This window comes from Eretmochelys imbricata, chromosome 2 (assembly GCF_965152235.1).
Source record: "Eretmochelys imbricata isolate rEreImb1 chromosome 2, rEreImb1.hap1, whole genome shotgun sequence".
NCBI lineage: Eukaryota > Metazoa > Chordata > Testudines > Cheloniidae > Eretmochelys > Eretmochelys imbricata.
Window position 1 is genome coordinate 60,712,801 of NC_135573.1, and position 26,029 is coordinate 60,738,829.

The 26,029-nt window shown below is 41.4% G+C and overlaps 1 protein-coding gene across 3 annotated transcripts in view; it reads left to right on the plus strand.

The window, feature by feature from the left end:
- ARFGEF1 (ARF guanine nucleotide exchange factor 1) overlaps window positions 1-26,029 on the plus strand; it is a 179,057-nt gene that overhangs the window by 118,692 nt on the left and 34,336 nt on the right. For all 3 annotated transcript variants that reach the window (XM_077810168.1, XM_077810167.1, XM_077810169.1), the window contains 5 exons: window positions 2,944-3,115; window positions 5,068-5,219; window positions 12,212-12,340; window positions 17,703-17,861; window positions 19,685-19,835. In XM_077810168.1, the coding sequence (XP_077666294.1) occupies window positions 2,944-3,115; window positions 5,068-5,219; window positions 12,212-12,340; window positions 17,703-17,861; window positions 19,685-19,835 (763 nt within the window). The remainder of the gene's footprint in view (window positions 1-2,943; window positions 3,116-5,067; window positions 5,220-12,211; window positions 12,341-17,702; window positions 17,862-19,684; window positions 19,836-26,029) is intronic.

Consider the following 26,029-nt stretch of genomic DNA (forward strand, 5'->3'; position numbering starts at 1 on the left):
TGGTTTTCAGCCTGTGGCCCGCAGACTCTTGGGATCTGCAGACTGTCTAAAATTTCCAAAGGGGTCCGCACCTCCATTTGTAATTTTTTAGGAGTCTGACAATGTAAAAAGCCACTGGCCTAAAGGATATATCTATCTATACTGCAGTTAGACCCCTGCAGCTGACCCGGGCCAGCTGACTTGGGCTGTGGGACTGTTTAACTGCAGTGTACACATTTGGGCTAAGGCTAGAGCCTGGGCTCTAAGACCCTACAAGGTGGGAGGGTCCCAGAGCCCGAGCTCCACCTTGAGTCCAGCATCTACACTTCAGTTAAACAGCCCCTAAGCCTGAGACCTGCGAGTCAGGGTCAGCTGTATGTTTTTAATTACAGTGTAGACATACCCTCATTGGCTAACCTGCTGTACCTGCCTGATGGCCCAGAGATAAGCACCTCCCTCTGCTTGGCATCCACCAGTGGTGAACCCTCTTCTGGAATTAGGCACTGTGACAAAGTTCCTCCTCTTCTACCTTGGTGGGTCCTGTGCTTTTTGGCATATTTGCTCACTTCAGAGGTTCACGGCAGCCCTCAGTTTGGCCACTTCTGCTAGAGGCTCAAACCTGCCATACACTCAGCTAACCTCATCACTGGCCAGCCTGGGGGAAATGGAGAACAATCTCCACAGTCTCTGTTGTCCCACGTAGTGGGTCGGGGACAGGCCAGATCCCTTTCCAAATTAGACCTTCCCTTCTGGTGTTGGTCACAGACCAGGTCAACTCCTTCTGTGCCAAATCAGGAGTTGTGGGGGATGCAGGGAACCCGGACCCACCCTCTACACCGGGTTCCAGCCCAGGGCTCTATGGATAGCAGTTGTCTACGTCTCCTGTAACAGCTCTCTGACAGCTACGACTCCCTGGGCTACTTCCCCATGGCCTCCCCCCAGCACCTTCTTTATCCTCATCCCAGGATCTTCCTCCTGAACCCTGATCACGCTTGTACTCCTCGGTCCTCCAGCAGCACACCATCATGCCCCCCACTAACTGCTGGGAGGTCCTTTTTAAACCAGGTGTCCTGATCAGTCTGCCAGCCATAATTGGCTCCAGGTGTCTTAATTAGCTTGCCTGTCTTAATTGGTTCTAGCAGGTTCCTGATTGCTCTAGGGCAGCCCCTGCTCTGGTCTCTCAAGGAACAGAAAACTATTCATCCAGTGGCCAGTCTATTTGCCTTCTACCAGACTCCTGTACCCTACTGGTCTGGGTCTGTCACAGCACCTATTGCAAGTCAGCTGCTTAGGTAGTCCACCAGCAGCTGAAAGTCTCTCTCTCTCAGTCCTGCTTATGCTCATCCTATGTTTTCCTGTCTTTCGTGGATGTGCTGTGTATCCTCTGCCTGCCGGTAGCCTGCATCTAGCTCTCTTGCTGTGGGGTCTGACAGGTATCAGGTCTTAGACATGCTCAATATACGCCTACAGTATCAGGCCTAGAGTGACCATAGTTCCCTATGCTGCATATGGGACACCTGGTAAAATTACTCGTATTCAAGCGAGTTCAATGGCAGTCAGAACTGTGCAGTACCAGTGTTCAAATTAACATCAAATTGTGAGCCACGGTTAAAAAGAAGTACTGCATAGCTGGATTCTTCTTATTTTTTATTTACCTTCTTATCTTTAATGCGTTAGGGCTCACATGGGGAGAGGTGACACACACACCCGTGGCTGGGCCCCAGGACAGACTTGCCTCTCCTGTACCTGATGCTGTGCCTTCCTGAGCCAACACGCTGGGGAGCACGCAGGGTTGCATGTCCCCGCCCCCCCCCCCCCCCCCCAGATTTCTGCCAGACGTCACACCAGAATGTGGTCAGCAGCAGCAGCGTTTCAACACTGTGCCGGAGGGAAGGGACCAGACGGGAGATGCTTCCAGCCACAGAGCAGGAGGGGCAGGGGGGAGGGATGACCTGGCCAGTGTCTTTGCAGAGCTTATCTTTTCTGCACCCCCCCACTCCCCTGTGACTGGAAGCAGCTTGTCCCTTCCTGCCCGCACCGTGTTGAAAGGCAGCTAACACCTCCAGGCTGGCCACCGACATAACCCTGACCAATCCAACTAGGGACTGGTTCTCCGCACAGTACTGGGAGTGGGACACACCCTGCCGGGGAGGATATGGAGGAGCAGTAGGGCTGAGGTTTGTGAAGGGGCAAAGCAGGGAGAGGACACTGAGAGGGGGGAGCACATAGAGGGGCTGATGGGTGGGCAGCAGAGGAGACATGTAACTGGCCGCCACCTAGCGCCTGCCTGCACTCACCAGCCACCGCAGTGCACAGCCAGTGCTGGCCAGAAACGGGACAGGGGGCAGGGCCCTGCTGGCCGAGAGCCAGCACACAGCGAGGGGAGTGGCCGGCCCTGCCACCAGCCCTGCACACCCACCCCCATCGTTGGCCTCTGGACCCCCCACTCACCACTAGTGGGCAAGTGGCTAGCAATCGGGGATTGGGCCAGCAGCAGGACTCACGAGTGCTGATGGGGAGGAGAGACAGAAAACACAGTACAATTTGCCCGTTTTTAAAAAAAAAAGCTGGATGCTTGCAGAAGAGCTTAAATATGGGACTGTCCCTTTAAAAACGAGACATCTGGTCACCCTAATCAGGCCAATTGGCAAGATAAGCATTCCCCTGCCTAGTTTAAAAATTCTGTTTTGGCGCCTCCAAGGCTTTGGTTTGAGCTAACTGTCCTAGCACCTCGTTACCCCCTGTGGGGTGGCAGCAGCACTTAGACCATTTTGAAAATGCTGACTGGCGGAAACTTAGCCATTTTGGGGGATTAGGTAACACCTGAGATGTGGCTTTGAAAATGTCAATGATGATTATCTGGTGGGCTTAGGCACCTATCTGCCTGTTTAGGTGCCTAAATCATTTAAAAATCTTCCCCTTTGCCTCTGTCATTCATACTATTTGCTTCTTTTTGGTTTCCAGGTAAAGAACAAAATGACCAAGGAGCAGTATATTAAGATGAACAGAGGTATCAATGACAGTAAGGATCTTCCTGAGGAGTATCTGTCAGCTATCTATAACGAAATAGCAGGGAAGAAGATATCTATGAAGGAAACAAAAGAACTAGTAATACCCACAAAATCCAGTAAACAAAGTAAGTACCAGCAGTGTGTCAGTCCTCACAGAATAAATGTTGGCTCTTTTATTTCATAATGTGGTCTCCTGGTGTTAGGAATGTGGTGTACTAAACTAACAGCCTCTTGTTTGTTGTTGCTATGAATAGTTATTTGTTTAGCACTAGTAGTAATCTCAGTGCCATGCTATATACGCCTGAAGAACATACATATTAAGAGAAACATGCAGGAAAGGATGCACTACGAAATCTGAAATGGGGTTAAATTTGCTTTCGCTTTCTCTCTCTCTCTCTCTCTTTTTTTTTTTTCTTCTTTCCTATCTTCTAAAAAGTGAACCTATGAGAATTAATTTTACAGGTTCTTACATATAGTACTAAATCATTCTTTCTGTAAACTTAGCATTTAAGAACTTTGGGCACCAAAATTCCTACCCTCTTTAAATTTAATCTTTTTCTCACTTTCTTACTCTCTGCCCAAACCCATCAATTCCTTTCTTGTTGTCGAGACAAGGTGTGTGAGGTAATATCTTTTATTGGACCAATTTCTGTTGGTGAGGGAGACGAGCTTTAGAGCTACACAGAGCTCTTCTTCAGGTCGTCATCTTTTTGGCTTCAGTTATGTCATCTTCTGCAGTAATTGAGTGACTATATTTATTACCTTCTGTCAGTCCCTTTAATTTTGAAAGTCTGTTGTGCTCCCTTGAAGTCTTATCTGTTAAATTAAACTGGGTTTATTCTGACTTTATCTTGCCTCAGAATTGATATTATTTAGTCCAGGTGTCATCTTTGTACCTCTACACAGCACTTTCTTGGCAGCATAGTTTTTGCTGTTGTACAGTGATGAATACTGTATACAATATTCCACATGAGACCTTTATAATAAAGTAACAGTATCACTTTTTGTTTTGTATCCTGTCCATCACCTATAGCAATATCTTGTTTTAATGCAGTAATGGGGTTTTCCCCACAATAATGCCTCAAAATCTTGTTTTCATTATGGTTTATGATTGCTCGTTTAGCACACGTTCCCTAGATTGGTTCCTTCCTTAAATAATGTTAAAAAGCATTTAACTGTTGTTTGTCTTCTGGACCGTCATTTTAATGATCCAAATGTTCTTAAATCTGATGGTTCCTCATTGTGTGTGCATTCAGTTTTCATATTTTCTGCAAATGTGAAGATCCTGTTTTTATAAAGTTATCCAAATTTTTTCTTTATATGGTTTAATGAATGGTTCCAAAACTAGCCCCCCAGAACACTCTGCTCATAACTCCTTTCCAACGTCACAAGTCTCCATCTGTAGCTACCTCTTTTTTTCCCTGCTCTTCAGCTTGTTTCTGTCCAGCAGCTTATTTTACCTTTTTATAAAGCCATTGAACTCTGATGAATTAAATGTTCCCTGAAAATGTAAGTGTTTATTTCTTTTTATTGTACTCTTTCTGGGTTGTCCCTCACTTTGAGATAGAGGCTTCAATACCAGCATGAAAAGGTGTTAAGGTACTTCGCCACATACGTTTGAGAAAGGGAAAAATATTTATTTTTCCACACTTAACCCTTCCCCATTGTGGTGGTAGTTTCATATAAAATCTCTGTCCACTTTGTGAAATTAATCCAACCCATGTACCTTGCTTGGTATTTCTTCTTAAAATAGATTGCTTCAATTCAGTCACAATCTTTCTTTGATTAATGATATAGATTATTTCCATATAGACTAAAATTAAGGTAAATTATCATTTAAAAAACAAAATTTCGCTACTCACATACTTTTGTTATTAGTGTATTGATGTAATTTGACTTTATACTACAATGTAAACAAACAAGATAAATTTGCATCAACTTTTAGATTTCATTCGTTTCTAAATGTATCAGAATACAGCATTTAAATGATTACTGTAACAAAATTACTATTTTACTTACTTTCTGTGAGAGAGCCTTGACTGAAACACAAATGTAAAAGCAAAAAATGTGTTCATAGATGTTGCTAGTGAAAAGCAGAGAAGACTTCTATATAACTTGGAAATGGAACAGATGGCTAAAACAGCAAAAGCCCTCATGGAAGCAGTGAGCCATGTTCAGGCACCTTTTACTAGTGCAACCCATTTGGAGCATGTGAGACCAATGTTCAAGGTGAGATTCTCATGTTCTGTATTGAAATTCTAGATGGGTATATAATGTTAACTTGGAACACTGTGATTGCAAGGCATTGTTAGAAATACTGTGGGATTCCATATTATTTCAGTGGTAATGTTTTGAAAGACTGAACTTCCAGAAGACTAATCTAAAGCTTATTGGACATTGTTTCACCTTTAAAAGAATTAATCAGAATTGTTTAAAAAAAATTCACATTACTTAATCTATCCTGTAAGTGTAGAAGTGTTTAAATAACTTGAGGGGGTGCTACCTGCTTGAGTTTATAACCTTATCTTGGGCTTAACACCACAGTTTTAGAAATAGAGCCCAGATTGATATTACCAAACCAATAAGAAGCACCATTTAGTTATTTTACTGAAAGATTGTGCCTGTCAACCTCATGCTGCTTAGGAATGATTAGTCTTCATTTGCATAAGTAACTTCTTAATATCTATTTTAAAAGCTTCCTACCTGTCCTCTTCCTTTCTCCTCCTTTCTCTCTGCTCCCCCTCCTTTTCCATTCTTGTGTGTTCTGTTATATTAATTTTGATGGAATAAATAGGCCCTGAGAATCAAAGATATTAACATGGCTCTGTTACTGTACAACAATAATTTTAAACAAGGTTCAGGGTTCTGAATACAGAGCCTTCGGTCTGCTTAGTACCATGGCGCGCGCCGTTAAAAATCCTTTCAACCTTTTCGTAAAGATACAAAAACTAAAGGAAGGGCAGTTAAAGGATTAGAAATGTAAAGTATTAAATAAGACTTTTGTTTTAGCAGCGTCCCTTGTCTCTTTTACCTTTAGCTGGATAAAGGCTTTAGAAGGGGGGGGAAAAACACAACCCTGTTTGACAGTCTCTTAGATGGTTTTAAATATGGTAATAATTGTCCTTTCTGGGAAAAAGAGAAGAAGTTAGTTGAGATGGACCAGAACTCTTGTTGCTGCTCTTAAAATTTGATTCCGTTTCCTAGAAGACAAATCAAGACACAGACCCAACTAGGGAGAGAAAAGAACAGCAAAGATAGAAAATGCAGCTTCTGTCTTTGATGCTAATTTTTTTTTCAGCCTTGCTGCTAGAAAAACACAGGCATGGCACACAGTAGCCAATCTGAGAGCTGGCAAACTTATACTAGCATTGCGCTGTGTAGGGCATTGTTTTTAGCTGTCTTTTTGGTCTTACTGGAGTATTGCAAAATGTACAGTCATGGCTGGCTAAGTTAGACACAGAAGGCAAAAGGAGAGGTGTAGGAAAGAGAAGGAAAAGGGTACATGGGTGGAGAGGGGTAACAGCAGAAACCAAAATCTCACATCCCAGGTGGTGGTCGGGATTTAGCCAAAGCCAGTGGAGGTGGTATTGTCAACTGATCTTTGGCCTGGTTTAGTCAGAACATCTTTCAAGATCAGGAGAACAAAGGCCCAGTGGTCTTACGTTGAATCCTGTGGTCCCAGGAGACACTGGGGGTGGCAGCCATGACAATGAAGCGTACTTTTTCCAGTCCACCTGTTTCCCGGCAATCAAATGTCAGACAGCCTCTGCAGACAGTTTCCCCCTTAACATTTCTTTTCTTTTAAGGACCCCCAAAAGGGAGTGATGGGTAAAATAATTCATCCTCTCATTATTTTGCCCACCAGTAAGGCTTATATTCAAAGGAGGAATTGAAGCCCTTTATCTACTCCAGCTAAAGCTGAAGAAAAGGGGTGTATTTTTAAAGTAAGTGTTTTTTTAATTTAAAAAGGAATTGCTCAAAAAGGTGGCAGGGGGGACATCCTCAAACAAGGAACAAAAAAGGTAGAAGAGGAATTGAGGAGAGTGTGCAGGGTAAAGGATAAAAAATGGATGAGAAACTGTAAACATTTGTTGAGAGAATATGGAAGGCAATAGAGTGCAGGGATTTGCATAGGAGGGAAATGACAATGCAATAGTCAGTCAGTAGCTGTTACACAATCCAGCTCTCTCGTTAAGAATTCCTCTTCATTCTGAGGGAGATTTAATTTGTTGTATGTAGTGTGTTGGCCAAAGGAAGTTCATTCTGACAAAACAGTCTATTGCTTTTAGTGGAATTATGAATTTGTGGGCTCTTGGGTATAGTGAAGAGGTGTGCCATAACTTAAAATATTTCCTTGCTTTTTAGTGTTTGCAATGGGGGGAGTAGGTTAGTGTTTAAGATACATCTTTGCTAATGTGTGGTTCTGAATTGCTTGTCCTTACCTTGGTGTAGATCTAAGTAATCTTCTCTTTGCCCCACTTAAAAGCTGGTTTTCAGATTAACAGCTCCCAGATTAAGAATATATATTCAAATGTGTCTCTGTCTATCATGGTAACACTGTCAAATGCAGAGCAGACCACCAGATGTATTTGGTAACTGAGAAGCGTACTCCCTGAGAAGGTGATTTACTCCTGAACCAACCTAAAGTGGGATTATCAGTTCAAACTCCTGCTGAAGTAGGAAGTACTTAGAGTTAATACTATAGGTTTCATTACACCTGGTATAAATGCTAATTATTCAACCACTTCCACGCTATTAATAATAATGCCCTTGATGCAACACTATATACCTCTGTGATCTTTGCTTCTGCCTGTACTTCAACAAACAGTGTCGGAACAAGGAGAAAGGAAGAAAGAGTATGTGAAGTTACTCAGAGCAGGGAGGGGTTGTTTTCCTCATCCCCAAGCACTGAAGCAGCATTCAGAACAACCTGTGTTGTCAGGGCGGCACTGTAGAATAGAAAGAGGAGAGAGCTGAGGCTCTTTGTAGGGCTGTGAGAGCAGGAAAAGCACCAGCCCAAAGAGGAAAGAGACAAAAAGACAGGACAGAAAAATATGAACTCAGTGAAGAGGAAACTCTGCAAAGGAACTGCACTCAGGCCACAAGAGAACTAGAGCAAAAAGGCCCAGCTCCCATTGGAAGAGGAAGGAAGCCACAGGAACGGAGGGAGAAAAATAAGGTAGTTTAAGGGCACAAAAGCAGCAGAAAAACAGGATTAAAACAAGGAGTTTGCAAAGAAAAGTTCATTTTTGAGGTAAATGGAGTCAGTATTTCCACTAACCCTTCTAGAAAGTCTTAATTTTGCTGAGAAGACATGGCTAAAATGAACAGGTCATTTTGAGCAGTTTCATGTTGCCTCAGGGTTGTCAGTAACCATGATGAGTACCAAGTAAATGTCCTCATATGCCATGGAAGATGAGGCAGACACATACAGTCTTCTGATCAGTATGTTAAAAAAAACTGATAAAACAGAGGATGTTTCACTGGGAAGGCTGCACATCTCCCACAGAATATAAATGGCATCAGAGGGATGCTTGCGATGATGCAAAAATTTCAACCTAAAAAGCTCAAGAAGAAACACAGATTGAAAACCTCAGGAAACTCTGAGAGAAGACAGACAGAAAAAGAGAATGGAAACATATGGAAGATGTGGTAGAACATCACAACATTCGTGCAAAGTGTGTCCAGCCTGAGAAGCAAAATACCATAAATGTCAGCAAAAGGGAAACTGTGAAGCATTAAGTAGGTCTTAAAAGCAGATGCTTAGTAGGCAATGCAAAAGAAGCAGCGTAAGATGTCCACAACAGAAATTGTTACGGAGCTGCCATTGTCGGATTGTATGAATGCACAGAACGGTGAAGGAGCTTGGTATTTTGGTGAAAATGAAGACTTAACTCATTCTGCTAGCACAAGTTCATATTTAAAACCGTACACGGTAGCTGGCACAATGGATTAGTGTGTTTGGATTTTCACATCTGGAGACATGGGTTCAAATGTCACTCTTGGTCACACCAACAAAAGAAACATTGGTGGTTTCATTCCAGCCTTCAGTAAGCAGTTATCCACATCACTTCACCGCCACACATAGTCTGATGCTTTGATAGGGTGTGAAAATTATTACTGTTTTAGCTCAAAGAATTGTATTATTAAATTAAAACCTGACACATCTGGGAACTGGCTACCTTTCTGTCAATTTCGTGTTGCTATTGAGTGGTGTATTGAAGAGGTTTCTAGCCACTAAAGACAGGGCAGGGTGAGATATTTGTGAGGAGAAAGTCCCTCTTCACTGCAATTCAGCCTGAATGCCTCATACATCCCAGCTCCCCCACTGTCAGTTCCTGATCCCTCCACTGGATCAGGTAACATCAGGAAGCCAAACCTGGGAAAGGAGAAAAAGATATGGAGCCAGCAGTCATGTGCAGGCTCAGCAGTGCTGTGACATGAGTCAGGACAGAGACCGTAAGACTTCAGAATGAGTAGGGAGTTGCACACTCTGGCTTCGTCTACAGTACGCTCCACTGGTGGCGGTGTGTAATGTACATTTAGCTATGTGCTGCAGTGGAAAGCTCACTACGTCCACATTGTGGTGTGTAGCTACAAGTGTCAGGGAAAGGCTCCGGAAGCAAGGAGGCTGTGGGGAAAGGGTTCAGCATCTCCTCACTGCCAGGACCTTTTGTTGTGGTGAGGAAGGGCTCCAGGAGTGGGGAGCTTAACAAGTAAAGGTGCTTTCACAGGTCTCCAGGAACAAAGGACATTTAGTGTGATTAAGCAAATTCACTCAGATTTTAACACATCCAGAGAGGTACCATCATCTGGACAGGCTTGCATAAATTGGTTCAAATTGGATTCTTCAAAGGTAACAGACAAAGAAAGCTTTTTGATAAATACCCTGAATGAGGGCCTTTTTTTTGTGATTGCACAAATGGGCTGAATCTTCTGTCCAGGTTGTGGGGAGCAATCCTTAAGGAAGGGTTGGAACAAACCTGTCCTCACAATAGACAGACAGACACACCTGGAAGACCTTAGAGTTGAGGTGACCTCTGATAAGCTTTTCATGATGCATATAGGTTCCTTTGTTGTTTTTAATAGGTTGTCTCTGTAATGCTTTCATCTTGTGTATAAATAGGCTTGCTTAGAAAGATCTGTGTGGCAACTCATAACTGATGGCAATTATATTGTTTATATTGTCTGAGGCAAAAGCGAAGCACAGACTCTGGTTTGTCTACGGAGTCTGGCTTACTGGGAATAACACAGTGTAGGCAGGGAACAGGGCAGCCTGGATAAATGCCTGGCTGGAGGGAGATGTGGGTCTCCACCCAAAAGTGGTGACGGCTGAGGAGCCAGGAGCCTCGAGTTGGTGCCCTTGCTGGACCACAGAGTAGGAATACAGGTGCAGTTGCCTTGAACTGTTACAGACATTATTTATGGCTATGTGAATTTCGTAAGGATTTTTAAAAAACTTAAATTGATCCATCTAAGTTAAGGAATGTGAAGTCAGTCACATAGCATATGTAAAATAACAAACTTCCCATTTTTATCTATTCGGTTTTTTCAATTAAGATATCGACCCATTTTAATATAAAATTTCCTTTCTTTACTTTGCAGAGAAGAATATCTGCAAAACCCATCTCTTTTTTTAAGGGAGAAAAACCCAAAGCTTTAATGTGAGCTTCCAGTGGATATATCTCTTCCTCTTTGAGTTTCTAATTACTAGACTCAGTTCCAAGACATTCATCCTTTTATCATTTCCAGTCATTAACTAATCGTAAGAACCAATAATATAGCTTAATGTTTAGAGCCAGCGATCGGAATCATAATTATTCTCTCAAAGTAGTGATTACAAAATAGTAAAGAATAAATATTTGCTTACTCCATCCTTGCTTTCCTCATATCTAGGCTCTGTAAACATTCTCAAGTCTGTATGCATATCTTTTCCTGTTAATGAAGTAGTGAAACTTATAACCTAGTGATGTTATATATCATGGTAAAAATAAGTACAGATGAAATTCACCTTGTGTGCCACCACTTAAATCCTCAAAGTAGGAATTATGCTTCATAAGGGATGATTTTCATCCTAAATGAGCAAATGGTACATTTTAAAGAAATTATAGAAATTTACCATAATGTGGATCCAACTGTACATGTAACACACCAAACAGCAAAATTGTAGTATGCAAACAGTGTCCCATTAAAAACACTCTTAACGACTTATAGTACTGCTGTCCACATAAACATTATGGAAAATCCCCGTGTGAAAAGAAAAGGAAAAAGATGTGTGCTAAAATAATAGAAATCTAATCTCCCCTTCTATCTGTTCAAAATTCAAACTGAAGTACTGAAAGTTATGTCACTGAAGGAATGTCGGGATCCCTTTCTCTGGAGAGGGGAAAAACTGTCTTTCCTTCTATCTCCACCACTTGCACCTTGGTAGGAATGATTGTTGTATAGTTAGGTTTTTTTCATCATATGAAAAATGACAAATAGTAGTTAGCCATGCTGTTTAACTAATATAAAATCATTAATTTTATAATAATATGCTATAGATAGCTGGGTGGAGCAGCCTATCTTACTTCTCCTAACAAGTAAGGCACGCACTAGGATAAATATTTTCATGAGTAGCTTTTCAAGAACTCTACAGTTACCTTTTTTCAATCTGACTCTTAGCAATTCTCTGAAATTGTGTGTGTAAGGATGGCACTTTTCAGCAAATTTGAATTGCTCCTTTCACTGTGCAATTAAGTTTTGGGGCTGTTGTCAGAACTTATATACAAATATATGTATTTGTTTCTGATTATGCAAAGAATTATGTATGCATATGGAGAACTGTTATATAGATAGTATAAAAACAATATCCACTATATATAACTGACACACAGCTTCTCTCTTTTAGAACCCATAGCACATTTACAATAAAAAAAATGCTCTGGACAAGACTGCATTGTCACTAGAAAGTGTGTGTCTGTATTATACTGCAGTTGGTCCAAAATAATCTTCTCCTTACCTTATAACTGTACTATTACTCCTTTTCCCTATTTCCACTTCCCATTTCTTTTTAGTAGAAAGGCCACTCCGAAGTTGTTGTTGATTAAGCGTTTTGGTTTTTCATTTTTCAGCGAGATACAGTGATGTTTATACCTCTTTTTCTGTTGGAATAAAGTTTTCTCTTGTTGAGATCGAATATTAAAAATTAATGTAATGTGTGTGGTTTTATTGTGTTCCAGTTGGCATGGACACCATTCCTAGCTGCATTCAGTGTGGGTCTACAAGACTGTGATGATACAGAAGTTGCTTCTCTTTGCTTGGAAGGCATACGATGTGCAATCAGGATTGCATGCATTTTCAGCATTCAGGTAATGTTAAATGTTAAGATTATATGAGAATATTTTGGTTTAGGTGCTATTAATGGAATCGTAGTACATTCACTAAATTCTTTACATTATTACCTGAAGATGTAAGTACTGCAATATCCAGTGACTTCCTTGTTCCGAAGTTATTACTGTACCTGGTTTTAATTGAGTGCATTGAGTTTATTTTAAATTCTAAATTGCTTCATCTGTTGTTTGTGAAACTTTACATGTTTCCATACATATATATAGGACTACAAAGAAGCGTTTTCAGATGAACAAAGTTTTTGAATTTTCATCTTAAGCCTTGCCACAAGAGGTTCTGTTTCTTAACATGAATCTTTTTCAAATATATTATGTAGTTGAAAAGTAGTAATTCGCTGAACCTTGGTGGAAAAATTGTGCTCAACTTTAGAGAGAGACCATAGCTATTCTGAGACTTGTGCAATTGGATATCATTTTAACTCTATGGCACTGGGAATGCCTTTCCAAATATAATGCACCTTGCATTAAATGGGATGTCAAGAATTCCAGACTCACTGGCTCTAGTGGATAATACTGATTAAACTTGGGAATAAGTTTCTTTTCTTTAAACTTACAGCTGTTGAACATAATATTCTGCCAGTATAGGGAAATGGCCAATAAATGTACTAATCTGCCATAATCTGTGAGTATATGTTGGTGGTTGGGATGAAGGCTGAATTCTTTTATGTTTGACACCACAATTTTAAATGAGTCCACTGAAAATAGAAAATAAACTTTTAATTATTAAAAATGTGATCCCTAAGCTAAACACATTTACACTATCATGCTGAAAATAGTAATCTCTCCCTTATAACTTTTTTGCCACTCAGTAATTGCCTTCTCAAACTAGTAATAGGTGTGTAGGAGTCTCTCTTAGCAGAAACCAAAGTCTTCCACTTTCAAAAGTATTATGGGCAGCAGTAAACTATCTTGCCATCAGAGAATAACACAGTGCAGCTGCAGTATGGTGTGATATATTTTCTTTTGAGAAAGTGTATTGGCAACATGGAAGGCAACCTGGTCAGCATAAATGTCCTTAAATTGTGAAAAGCAACTAATAGCCCATGAATAATTTACTGAAAGCAGCATCTCAGAATTTTCAGTATAGACTGAGGAACAGCTCCTTGGAATTGGCCACTGTCAAAAGATAGGGATTTGTCTTATTCACTTTGTAGGTTGCTCCTTGTCATTCAGGGCTTTCTGCTTATTTTTCTGGATGATTGATCCTTAATCTCAAAGGAAAATTTATTGCTTTTTGCTGCTTTTCCCTCTTAAGTGAGGACCATGATATTACCTTCAGGTTCTGGAGAGTTCTGTGTCTTGGTTGCCATTAAAATAATTATGGTCTCTAAGCCCTGATCTACACTGGGAGGGGGGGGATCGATCTAAGTTATGCAACTTCAGCTACATGAATAACGTAGCTGAAGTCAACGTACTTAGATCGATTTACTGTGGTGTCTTCACCACGGTGAGTTGACTGCTGCTGCTCCCCCGCCAACTCCACCTGCACCTCTCATGGCGCTGGAGTATGGGAGTCAACTGGAGTCAACTGGAGAGCACTCGGGGTTTGATTTATCTCGTCTAGACTAGACGCGATAAATCGATCCCCGCTGGATCAATCGCTGCACGCCGATCCGACGGGTAGCGAAGACATACCCTAAGATACTGTGGTTTAGACTAGAAAGTTCCTATTGTGCAAGATTCTGATTAGATCAAGTATTGTCCATTTTGGACACAAGACTATTTGGGGATGTAGGGATGGTTGGTAAATTTTCCTTATAAGAATTTTTGAGAACAAATATGTTGTCTGTCCCATGCTAAATTTTTCTCCCACCTTCCTGCTGGTGCTCTCATGTTATGTGTCAGTCTTGTTGAAGAAATATAGATGAGTTATTACCCAAGATCACTTTCTAAGAACAGTCAGTATTTTATGCATCATGATAAAATCATAACATTGATAGCTGAAAGGGTCTCTCAGCTTTTATGGATTTTTCCTGTACAGCACAGTACAGTTTTGTGAGCCATGCATCCTCATCTCTGAGCATAATAAAATCTCATTTTTAAAATCTTGTTTTCATTATTATGGTTTTAAAGTGAAACTGATGCTGTAACACAAGTCTGTCTTGGGGCTTTCACTCCATATCTTGTACCAGATCATAGAATCATAGAAGATCAGAGTTGGAAGAGACCTCAGGAGCCATCTAGTCCAAGCCCCTGCTCAAAGCAGGACCAACCCCAACTAATTCATCCCAGCCAAAGCTTTGTCAAGCCAGGCCTTAAAACCTGTGAGGATGGAGATTCTACCACCTTCCTTGGTAACGCATTCCAGTGCTTCATCACCCTCCTAGTGAAATAGTGTTTCCTAATATCCAACCTAGACGTCCCCACTGCAACTTGAGACCATTGCTCCTTGTTCTGTCATCTGCCACTACTGAGACCAGCCTAGCTCCCTCCTCTTTGGAACCCCCTTCAGGTAGTTGAAGGCTGCTATCAAATCCCTTCTCACTCTTCTTTTCTGCAGACTAAAAAGCCCAGTTCCCTCAGCCTCTCCTCATGAGTAATGTGCCCCAGCCCCCTAATAATTTTCGTTGCCCTCCGCTGGACTCTCTCCAGTTTGTCCATATCCTTTCTGTAGTGGGGGATGCAGTATTCAAGATGTGGCTTCACCAGTGCCGAATAGAGGGGAATAAGCACTTTCCTCAGTATGCTGGCAGTGCTCCTACTAATGCAGCCCAATATATCGTTAGCCTTCTTGGCAACAAGGGCACACTGCTGACTCATATCCAAGTTCTCGTCCACTGTAATCTCCAGGTCTTTTTCTGCAGAACTGCCGCTTAGCCAATTGGTCTCCAGCCTGTAGCAGTGCATGGGATTCTTCCGTCCTAAGTGCAGGACCCTGCACTTGTCCTTCTTGAACCTCATCAGATTTCTTTTAGTCCAATCCTCCAATTTGTCTAGGTCACTCTGTACCCTATCCCTACCCTCCAGCGTATCTACTTCTCCCACCATATTAGTGTCATCTGCGAACAATCCATTCCATCATCCAGATCATTAATGAAGATGTTGAACAAAACCGGCCCCAGGACTGACCCCCTGGGGCACTCTGCTTGATACCAGCCGCCAACTAGATATTGAGCCATTGATCGCTACCCATTGAGCCCGATGAGCTAGCCAGCTTTCTATCCACCTTACAGTCCATTCATCCAATCCATACTCTTGAATTTGCTGGCAAGAATACTGTAGGAGACCATATCAAAAGCTTTGCTAAAGTCAAGGTATATCATGTTCACCGCTTTCCCCATATCCACAGAGCCAGTTATCTCATCATAGAAGGCAATCAGGTTAGTCAGGCATGACTTGCCCTTGGTGAATCCATATTGACTATTCCTGATCACTTTGCTCTCCTCCAAGTGCTTCAAAATGGATTCCTTGAGGACCTGCTCCATGATTTTTCTTAATTTGCGTATTTCAGCTCACCTATCCTTTTTGGTTGATCTCATTTGTTATTTTTCTCTTCTTCTACAGTAGTGGTGGTTAGGAAGGAGACGGCGTCACTCTTTTTCTCTCCCATTCCATGAGGGGAAAGAGAACATCTGTCATGAGAAGAGTGCCTTAATTTCCTCTGTTGCTTTTCTTTTCAAGGGAGATCTGACTCTGACTGCTGAGTCTTTTTCGTTCAGCAATCCCTCTTCACCTGATGGTATCATGGGAGAGTGTTCCTCTGATTGAACTGTGCTCACTCTGCCTAAGCCCAGAGTAAAGTGGAATGCCAGTCAGTATTGAATATGGCCCATTGAATTATGTAATCCCACAGGTCTACTGGACATCTAGCTATAAAAGGGTCTGATACTGCTGCCAGTATTTTCTACATGAAATAAATTAGCAGTAAGTCCTTAGACTTCATATACACTGGAATTTTTATAAACCTTGCAGACCACACAGAATTTGTTTGCTACCAGTTGGCCATTGCTGACTTCTTATCTGAGGGTTTTCACAAATATAGAAAAGAGGTTAGATTATGCCCAACAAAATGGATGTCTGTTCTGATTGTATCTCATTTTATTCCAGCTCTTTTGCTCTTTAACTTTTATCTAAAAACCTGCCTTATAAATTCCCAAACAGCTCGTTGCATTTTGTAATTAATATCTTAGGTTCACATGATAATTGGGGTTGTAATGAGCTTCCTTTTCCAAAGAATGTAGTTTCTGGCCTTTGGCCTCTTCATGGATAAGCCATCCACACAAATCAGTTATACACATGTAGAAACCCCTTCTCTTGTACTTTGTAGCTCTACTCTGTTTGCATGGAAGGTAGGTCAGTCACTCATCTACCCAGGAAGAGTTGCTCCTACACTCAGATGCTCTAGAGCTCTGGAATTGGGTTATAACAAGTTCATTTTATAGTCGTTCTCTTTCTGAACACACAGATACATAATGTAAGTCTCTGCCTTCAATTAATAAATCTCTTTGGTCGTCTCTCTGAGGACTTCTGCTGACAGACTTTTACCAGCACATCATGGCAAGGCAGCACTTGGGCATGGGCAATAGCATCTCTCAGCTGGGGAAAGGCTGCTGGGGAGTTGTATCTTTTTTCCCTTACAGCGTGCATGTCTCTCATCTGGTGGGGTGTCTTGAATATTTGTTTACATTTTGTATTTCAAGTTAAGATAGTGTCTGGTTTCAGAATAAATTACTAAAAATCACATGCTGTAGACTGCTACATGTGACACCTTACCTTCCCAGGTTTACAGTTCTACAAGGAGAGCCTTATGCCATAGCTCATTAGAGAAAGAGAGGGATGCTTTAAGTTAATGTAATACTTTTGAAATTCAACTGTATGAAACCTACCTTATTTTCTTCAGTAACATATTGGTCCTCATTGAAAACGCCACTGTCTTTAAGTGTCCGTATTACTTAGCTAAGAGATTTTGTAGATGAGTTTAGCAGCAATCAGTATTTAATTTCATGACTGTACTGTCTCCCTACTTTTCAGTGTAGTTGCCATTGAGGTATTGCAACCAGATATTTGAGGTTGAAATCTGTCAATATAGGGTAAGCTAGGGATATGGGCCGTATAAACCAAATCATAATACTGCATAGATGGGTGGTGCATGCAATTATTCAAAGAGTGGGCATGCAGAACTACATTCCTAATACATCTTTCAAATGTATTACTATATTTGGTTCATTCCGTTGTGGACATAGGTTTATTATAAGAGATATGGTTTCAAAATAAAAATTAATGTCTGAATGCCTCCATAATACATAAAGGAACCAAAAGATATTTAGACATTGACAAGTTATGGAAACTAACAGAAACAACTCATTTTTGTTTCCCTATGTAGCTTGAAAGAGATGCCTATGTCCAAGCACTAGCAAGATTTACCTTGCTTACAGTGAGTTCTGGTATAACTGAAATGAAACAGAAGAACATTGACACAATAAAAACACTTATCACAGTGGCTCATACAGATGGAAACTATTTAGGAAATTCCTGGCATGAGGTACAAGAATAGTTCATTCTTAACTATAAGAAAGTATGTTCATGAAAATACATTGAATTTGTATACAGTATTACTACTGGGGGAATTTTGCGCCACTGCACACATGCAGAATTCATGTCCTCCACAGATTTCTTTGCTTCCCTGCAGAAAAATAACTTTCTGATGGGGCTACAAAGGGAGCTGCAAGAGCAGCCACATGCCCCTCCCCAGCAGCAGCACACATACTTGGTTTAAGTCACCTGGAGCAGCCGGTGGAGAAGTAAATCACTGCGATAGAGGAGTGGGAGGGGCTTGGTCACACACCCCGCATCTGCCCAACCTCTGTGCATCCATACCCAGACCCCCCACCAAGCCTCCCTCCCCTGCACCTGAACCTCCACTGTGGCGAATCTCACCTGCTGCATCCGCAACCCCCTGCACCCAGCAGCTAGTAGTCCTGGCTGGGGTGGAGGAGGAGCACACTTCCCCTGCATGGAGTCGTGAGGACTGGATCAGACCCAGCCCCAGAAATCTCCCTTGGCTCCACCCCCTACCCCATCACTCATTAGCCACAGTGGAAAGCTGCTCCCTCGTCCACCCAACCCCCATGCACCTGGATGCTCTCACACCGATACATACTCCTGCTGAGCCTCCCCACCTCGGCCTCAGAACCCTGGCTGAGCCATACCCGCCTGCATCCTGACCCCCGTCCTTGCACCCAGACCACACCTCACTGAGCACACACACACCTGAACCTCCCTCTGCTCCCAGACCACCCCCTGCTGAGCCACCCACACTGGATCCCCCCTCCCAACGAGCCCCACCCTGTATGCACATGGACCACCCCTAGAAGCCCCCCACACCTGGAGCCCCACCCCACAAAGCCCCACTCCCTCAGCACCTGGACCCCTTGCTGAGCCCCCAACACCCAGACCCCCCCGCCAAGCCCCATCCCCCAACACCCAGACCCCCTGACTGAGCCCCAACCACCTTCACTTGGACCCCCTCTGAGGAGTCCCTTTGTCCCTGCAAGCAGAACTCCCCCTCTGCCCCCCCCCCAAGCCTCTGTGCATCCAGATTCCCCCCACCCCGGACCCACATGCACCCTGACTGCCCCATACAGAACCCTCTCACTAAGCTCCTCTACACTTTGATCCTGCTGGGCTGACCCTGCCTTCCCACACCTGGTGTGTCAGGGCCCCAGGGTATTTCTGGGTAAGGTCCAGCTCTTGCGCTGTGTCAGGGTTGGGTGCAGCCTCACTGCCATGTCCATGTCTCGGGGGGGAGCTGCACCGTGATCTCCCACCTCCATGCAGCCAGTGGCCTGTGCTCCCCAATGTTGGAGCCTCCACATAGAATTTTATTTGTCCATAAATAAAAGAATTTTGCAGAATTTTAAAATATTGTGTGACAGAATTTTTATTTTTTTGGCGCACAATTCCCTCAGAAGTACAGTGGGTTTTGAGTATGTATGTATGTATATAGAGTGGGTGTTTATATGTAAACAGTCATTTTTGTTTGTAATTTTATTTTGTATCTGCACAGACTTGCATATTTTGGACCCAATTCTACAGCCCTTACATGAATAAAGTTGCAGGATTGGGTTCATAAAGCAAAGTGATAGTAATTGTATTTTTAAAAGATTACTGTTCATTTTTGTCATATTCTGTGTACACATATAGTCTGGGTGTGTAGTATGTATGTGTGTAAATGAGAAGTTTATTTTTGAAAACACTGAGATCTGCCCGTTTATAAAGAATTTTATAAAAGTGAACAGGGATAGTAAATATTTTTAAAATCCACTTCTCGCTGTTAAGTGGTTTCTGTGTTTTGTGTTAATTTAGATTCTGAAATGTATTAGTCAACTTGAGCTGGCACAATTAATAGGAACTGGAGTAAAACCACGTTACATCTCTGGAACAGTGAGAGGCAGGGAAGGTTCTTTTACTGGAACAAAGGATCAGGCACCTGATGAATTTGTGGGCCTCGGATTAGGTGAGTAATGTGAATGCTCTAAGTATTTTAGTTATCCAGCTTCGTATGAACGTATAATATTTGAATAAAGTTTGTTCTCAGCTTGTGGTTGCCAGTGACTTTTTTTATTGAAGTGAGGCATAATTATTAAAAAAAAGTCATTTTAATACTTTATTTATTAAAAACATTTCTGCTGTTGCTAATACAAATGCAGGACTGAGATTGAGATATTTACTCCCAAATTAAATATTTTTAAGAATACTTATGATTGATTTAATGTCACTTTATGGGGGATACAGGGTGGGAAATGGCATAAAAAGACTTGAATGCAATATCTATTAATAATACAGTAATTTCTAAGAGGAAATTGAAATGTAACTGATCACAAAAGTACTTCATACTAAAGGTATTGTGTTGCTAGATTGAGCAATATTGCTAATTCGCTGTACCAAATATATGTCCGTTTTGCCAAACTTGAATACAAATATAATCGGGGTGTAGATTTATGAATGTAGATTGATTGGTGGCCCTTGTGGACTTTTTGTGAGAAATATGTAGGGTGGATTGGTTTAAATTACAATGATTTAAATTATTTAAATCAAGTTTTAAACTAATTTATCTTAATCTGTTACCGACTTAAGTGGTTACTTTGTTATAGGAAAGGTAAAGTTTGGAGAACCAAGCTTCATTCCATCAGTGAGATTCTTTATTTTTATATTTTGATAAAAAGTGGATGTTATATTTCTGATTAATTACAGAAACTTGTAATTCTTTAAAAGATGTGCCATCTTCAATGTTAGATAAATAAAGCCATTAAAACCAACGTTGGAACATTTTTATATAATTGAAAATAAAACTTTCTTGAATTCACTCCCATTCCATAACAAAAAAAAAAAAGCCAAACAAATATACCAAAAAATCTAAATTAAAATTAAGATGCAGTTCAAGAAATCTGTTTGAGAGTGGGGAGTAATGCAACAGTAAATCCACGGAAACAAATGAAGTTTGTAGATGCAATTCAGGCACTCACTACAATGCCCAGTTCTCTTTCTCATGCACCCAGGCAGACCATTAAACAGAAACATTCAATTTATCTAAATCTGATTTTAATATGATGCCAGACTCCCTCTTGCTTCATGAGAACAGCTTTCCACACTGTCTGGTGAATGCTTGAGTCTTGGCTAAAGGTTTCTCTGTCTTGCAACACTTTTCCTGGAGCTGTTAGGATTCTGTTACTAGCCCCCTGGTATTGCTCCCCAGCCAGAGGTCTGAGGGCTGTCGTCCCAGTCTATTCCATAGTCCAATATCAGCCCCGACTCCTGAGCCAATCCTTTTCCCTAGCTCCCTTTGTGACCTTCCTCCACCCATTCTCCCCGCACTGCTAAGGGTTTTGCTATTGTTGAGGTACACAGTATTCTAGTCCCTGTAAAAGAAAGTTTACAGCTTCACTGCCCAGGATAGTCCTCTCTTGAAGCATGCAAGTCCAAATTAATTTACCTTTATTTTTGTTTTATTCTCTTACACTGCAGACTTGCATTTTAATTTGCTTCCCACAGTCTCTCAAGGTCTCTTCTGGCATTACTGCTTTCTAGCAGTATTCTTCCTGTTAAATATGCTAGTATGTTTGCCCATCTATACAGGCATAGTTGTTTTTCAAGGAAAAATACTCATGTCTAAGGCTACGATTTAATCACGGGCATTTTAGTAAAAGTCATGGACAGGTCATCGGCAAGAAACAAAAACTCATGGCCCATGACCTGTCCATGACTTACACCATAAATCACTGATTGAATCTTAGGGGTGGGAGGGAGCCCACAGCACCGGGGGATGACCTCCATCAGGCTCCTCCATCAGCCTCCCCAGTGGAGTAAGTGAAAAAAGATTTAGGTTTAGGAAAAGAAGTTTAGAAGTAAACAGAAACTGAAAATACTCTGGTTTCAGAGTAGCAGCCGTGTTAGTCTGTATTCGCAAAAAGAAAAGGAGTACTAGTGGCACCTTAGAGACTAACCAATTTATTTGACCATAAGCTTTCGTGAGCTACAGCTCACTTCATCGGATGCATTCAGTGGAAAATACAGTGAGGAGATTTATATACACACAGAACATGAAAAAATGGGTGTTATACACACTGTAAGGAGAGTGATCACTTAAGATGAGCTATTACAAATACTCACTAGCAACCACACACCACACAACAGAACCACTAACCCAGGAACCTATACTTGCAACAAAGCCCGTTGCCAACTGTGCCCACATATCTATTCAGGGGACACCATCATAGGGCTTAATCACATCAGCCACACTATCAGCTGCTCATTTACCTGTACATCTACCAATATGATATATGCCATCATGTGCCAGCAATGCTCCTCTGCCATGTACATTGGTCAAACTGGACAGTCTCTACGTAAAAGAATAAATGGACACAAATCAGATGTCAAGAATTATAACATTCATAAACCAGTCGGAGAACACTTCAATCTCTCTGGTCACTCGATTTCAGACCTAAAGGTCGCAATATTAGAACAAAAAGACTTCAGAAACAGACTCCAATGAGAGACTGCTGAATTGGAATTAATTTGCAAACTGGATACAGTTAACTTAGGCTTGAATAGAGACTGGGAGTGGATGTGTCATTACACAAAGTAAAACTATTTCCCCATGTTTATTCCTCCCCCCCCCCCCCCAAACTGCTGCTCGGATGTTCCTGTTAACTGCTGGAAATGGCCCACCTTGATTATCACTACAAAAGGTTTTCTCCCCCCCGCTCTCCTGCTGGTAATAGCTCATCTTAAGTGATCACTCTCCTTACGGTGTGTATGATAACACCCATTTTTTCATGTTCTGTGTGTATATAAATCTCCTCACTGTATTTTCCACTGAATGCATCCGATGAAGTGAGCTGTAGCTCACGAAAGCTTATGCTCAAATAAATTGGTTAGTCTCTAAGGTGCCACTAGTACTCCTTTTCTTTTTGAAAATACTCTGCCATATCCTTGGAGAAAAGCTGGGAGTTCTGAGTCTTCTTAATCCCATGCAGGAGAACTCAGAAATAAGATACTGTAGAGACTCTCTCAATCTTCCTTATCTGTGGATGAGTGCAGAATGAATTCCCAAGTTGGAGTAATGTGTTTCTCCTCTAAGAAAAGTTTCTCCCTTCTCGGTGAGAACTGTGATAACCCACCAAAAAGTCTAAAATTAAAAATTGCACCACGGTATCCTTGTATGGACATGTGTGGGTTTTTTAATTAATAAATCCTAGAAGTTTAATAGTTCAGTTTCTCCCTTCCCCCACCCCCCCAACACCTCCTTTATGAAAGGAGAACATTCCCAAGGCAGGTGGTTCTGAAAAGAATCAACTAGAAGAATTTTTCTGTAGGCTGACCTCTTCCCTCCAGCCCAACACATTTTGAGCTGAACCTCGTTCTTGCAAATACCAGAGGCAAACACCATGGGCAAATATCCCTTTTGTTCTTGTGACACAATCTCTGTATCTTACTGTGCAAACAGAGTGGCAGTTAAGCGTTCCTGCCCTATCCATTAGTGTCCTGGTTTGTAACGCTTATTTTGGGGCAACAGTAGGCAAAACCTTTTCTCTCTCTCTTTTTTCCCCTGTCCTCTGGGAAGCAGGGGTGGCAAATTTCTGGTGCTTTGTTTGTCAAATGGGACCATCCACTTAGCTTTCTCTTCATGTTCTTCTTCTCTCATCATGGCAGTCCAGATCAAATGGAGTAAACAGATTACCTCCTGGGTTTTCTGTCTGTGAAAAGGCCTCCTGGGTAAGGAGAGTTCTTCTTTGACTGAATTTTCATTCTGCATGGACCTGTTCAGCCTCTTGAGGTCTAGAACAGCCCAGGCTCTTCCTGATCATTTCCTTACTATGAAGAATATACAGTAGAGCCATAATCACTTTTTCTTCTGAGGGGCAGGTTTTCACTGTCCCAGTTCTGCAGGAATACAGACAGGTTCATTATAGGCCATAGTTTTTTCCACAGAAGATCAGTTCAAAAGCTACAATTTTGTATTAGATTTAAAGGGCCAACTTTTCATTAATCCTTTTCTTACTACAACTCCAAAGATCATGGTCTCTTGTATTGGGATCACACTCTGATCATAGTGGCACATGCAGTGATTCCATATGCAGACATGGAGAATTGTGTTTCCACAATCTGTACTATCATCTCTTCATTAGCGGAATCAAAGGGCAAAGGTTACATATGATAGGGACTCCTCACCTGCATCCTACCAGGCAGTAAAGTGATCGATACAGGCATTATATTTGGGTCACTTAATGTGTTGCATGGATTTGAAGAGGAACATCCATCTGCCAGAACGAAGTGCTACCAGATTAGCCCAGGTAACTTTCCAAGAAAGCCTCCCTTAAATCCATGTCTAGATTATGTCAGACAGTGCAACAGTAATATAATGTACATTAATAAACAGGAATGGGAAGTTTGTCCCTTCACAGGGAGGCAGTGCATATCCTTCACCTGGGTCAAACATCCTCTGTTCTTTTAATTTGTATTCACAAAGACATATACAATCGGAAGGTGACTGGCTCAGCAGGTAAGCAATAAATTAAGTGAAGTGGTTGTGCAAACAAAGTTCAATTATGGATAATGGGCACATTGAGACTCCCAGAAGGTAAGCTCTTTCCAGGTTGAACTGCAAAGATGAGACTGTACTTCTGTTGTAAAAGAGACCTTATAACTTTTGGAATTGATGCTGTGCCTCATTCATGGAACTACATTCCATACTCTTTTCCGCCACCAATTTATGTCACAAGTTCCATATTAAAAAGGAGAAATCCAGCAACAAAGTGTCAGAGGAAGCCAGAGTTCTGTGACCTGACAGAGATGTCCCTGCTACCTCATCCAGAGTTTCTTAACAGGCTGTATCTCCTCACTAAGAGACTTCTATAACACCCAAATCCAAGCTAATCAAACCTGACAGCCTGCATGTTGAAACGGAAAGTTCTGACCAAATCAAGTTCTCAAAGTGACTAAAACACTTGCAACATCCAGAGAACCGACTACCCTGAAAGGTTACTCTGTAATTTGGAGAAAATACTTCAGTTGGTTTAGGGACATGGCCCCTGACCTGATTCAAAGATTTTTAGAATTCCAGTCCTATAGTTCTTTTGTATCTCCAAGTATATGCTCTTTAGAGATTCACATCCTTAACACAAAAGGTTCCAAATTTATTATAGAGATTTTTCCCTGGTATTCCTCCCCCACATTTTAAGACTCCTGGAGGCAGCAAAACAAGTCAAGCCACCATCCAAAGCTTTCTCCACCATAGAACGTAAACTTGTTTCTTTTAAAGCCTTCTCTACTCCCTTTTGAATCACTGAGTTGGTTAGTCCCCATTGTCACTTTAATTAAGCTTTTCATCCAAAATTATTAGAAGCCAAAACTTCTAAATTCTCCATCTCTAACTGGATAAAATAATGCAATGTAGAAGCTTGTGTACTTGCTGTCAAGCCATTGTTGAAAAGCATACTATATGTACAACTAGAGCCTCAGCTGAAGGAATTTTGTGAAGCATTCACCTGGTCTTGAATATCCACCTTGTCACAATTACTATAATCTTGGATTTCCATGCCACTGCAGACACATCCTTTCAGAGAAAAATAAACTTTAAAGAAATTAAGTGGTCTCAAAATAAACTGTTTTTTCCAAAGCGAAACTTGCAATCCTTATTTTCCATATTATTTTCTCATGACTTTTGTTTTTCCCCATCACTTCTTCTATTTATTGTTTTACTCCTTCCTCTGACAGATTGAGGGAGACAGTTTTGGAAAGAACAGAAAATATTACCTGATCATTTTCTTTCTTTCATTATGATATCTCTTAATCTGGACCTACATCCATTTCACTAATATAAATAAATCACTTAGTTTCTGCAAGCTAGTGAGGGTGATGTACGTATTTTTTAAAAAAATAGAAAATTAACAATTAATATTCACATAAGAATTTGCTACAGCTTCTTGTTCAGTTTTGGAAGAGTGAGGAGCCAAATGGGTAAGAATTAAGCTATAATGGTTGAATTGCCTCTACTTTCTTGGCATAGAGGGGAAGCTCCCCAGTGACAAATTTTTTGGAGACTTAAGAAAAAAACATACCTGGTAAACTTTCTGTTTGCTAAATTCTAAAACTGGGAAAAATTTGGCTTTCATTGAATACTCTACTGTGGGTACTGGTGCACGTCAGTCA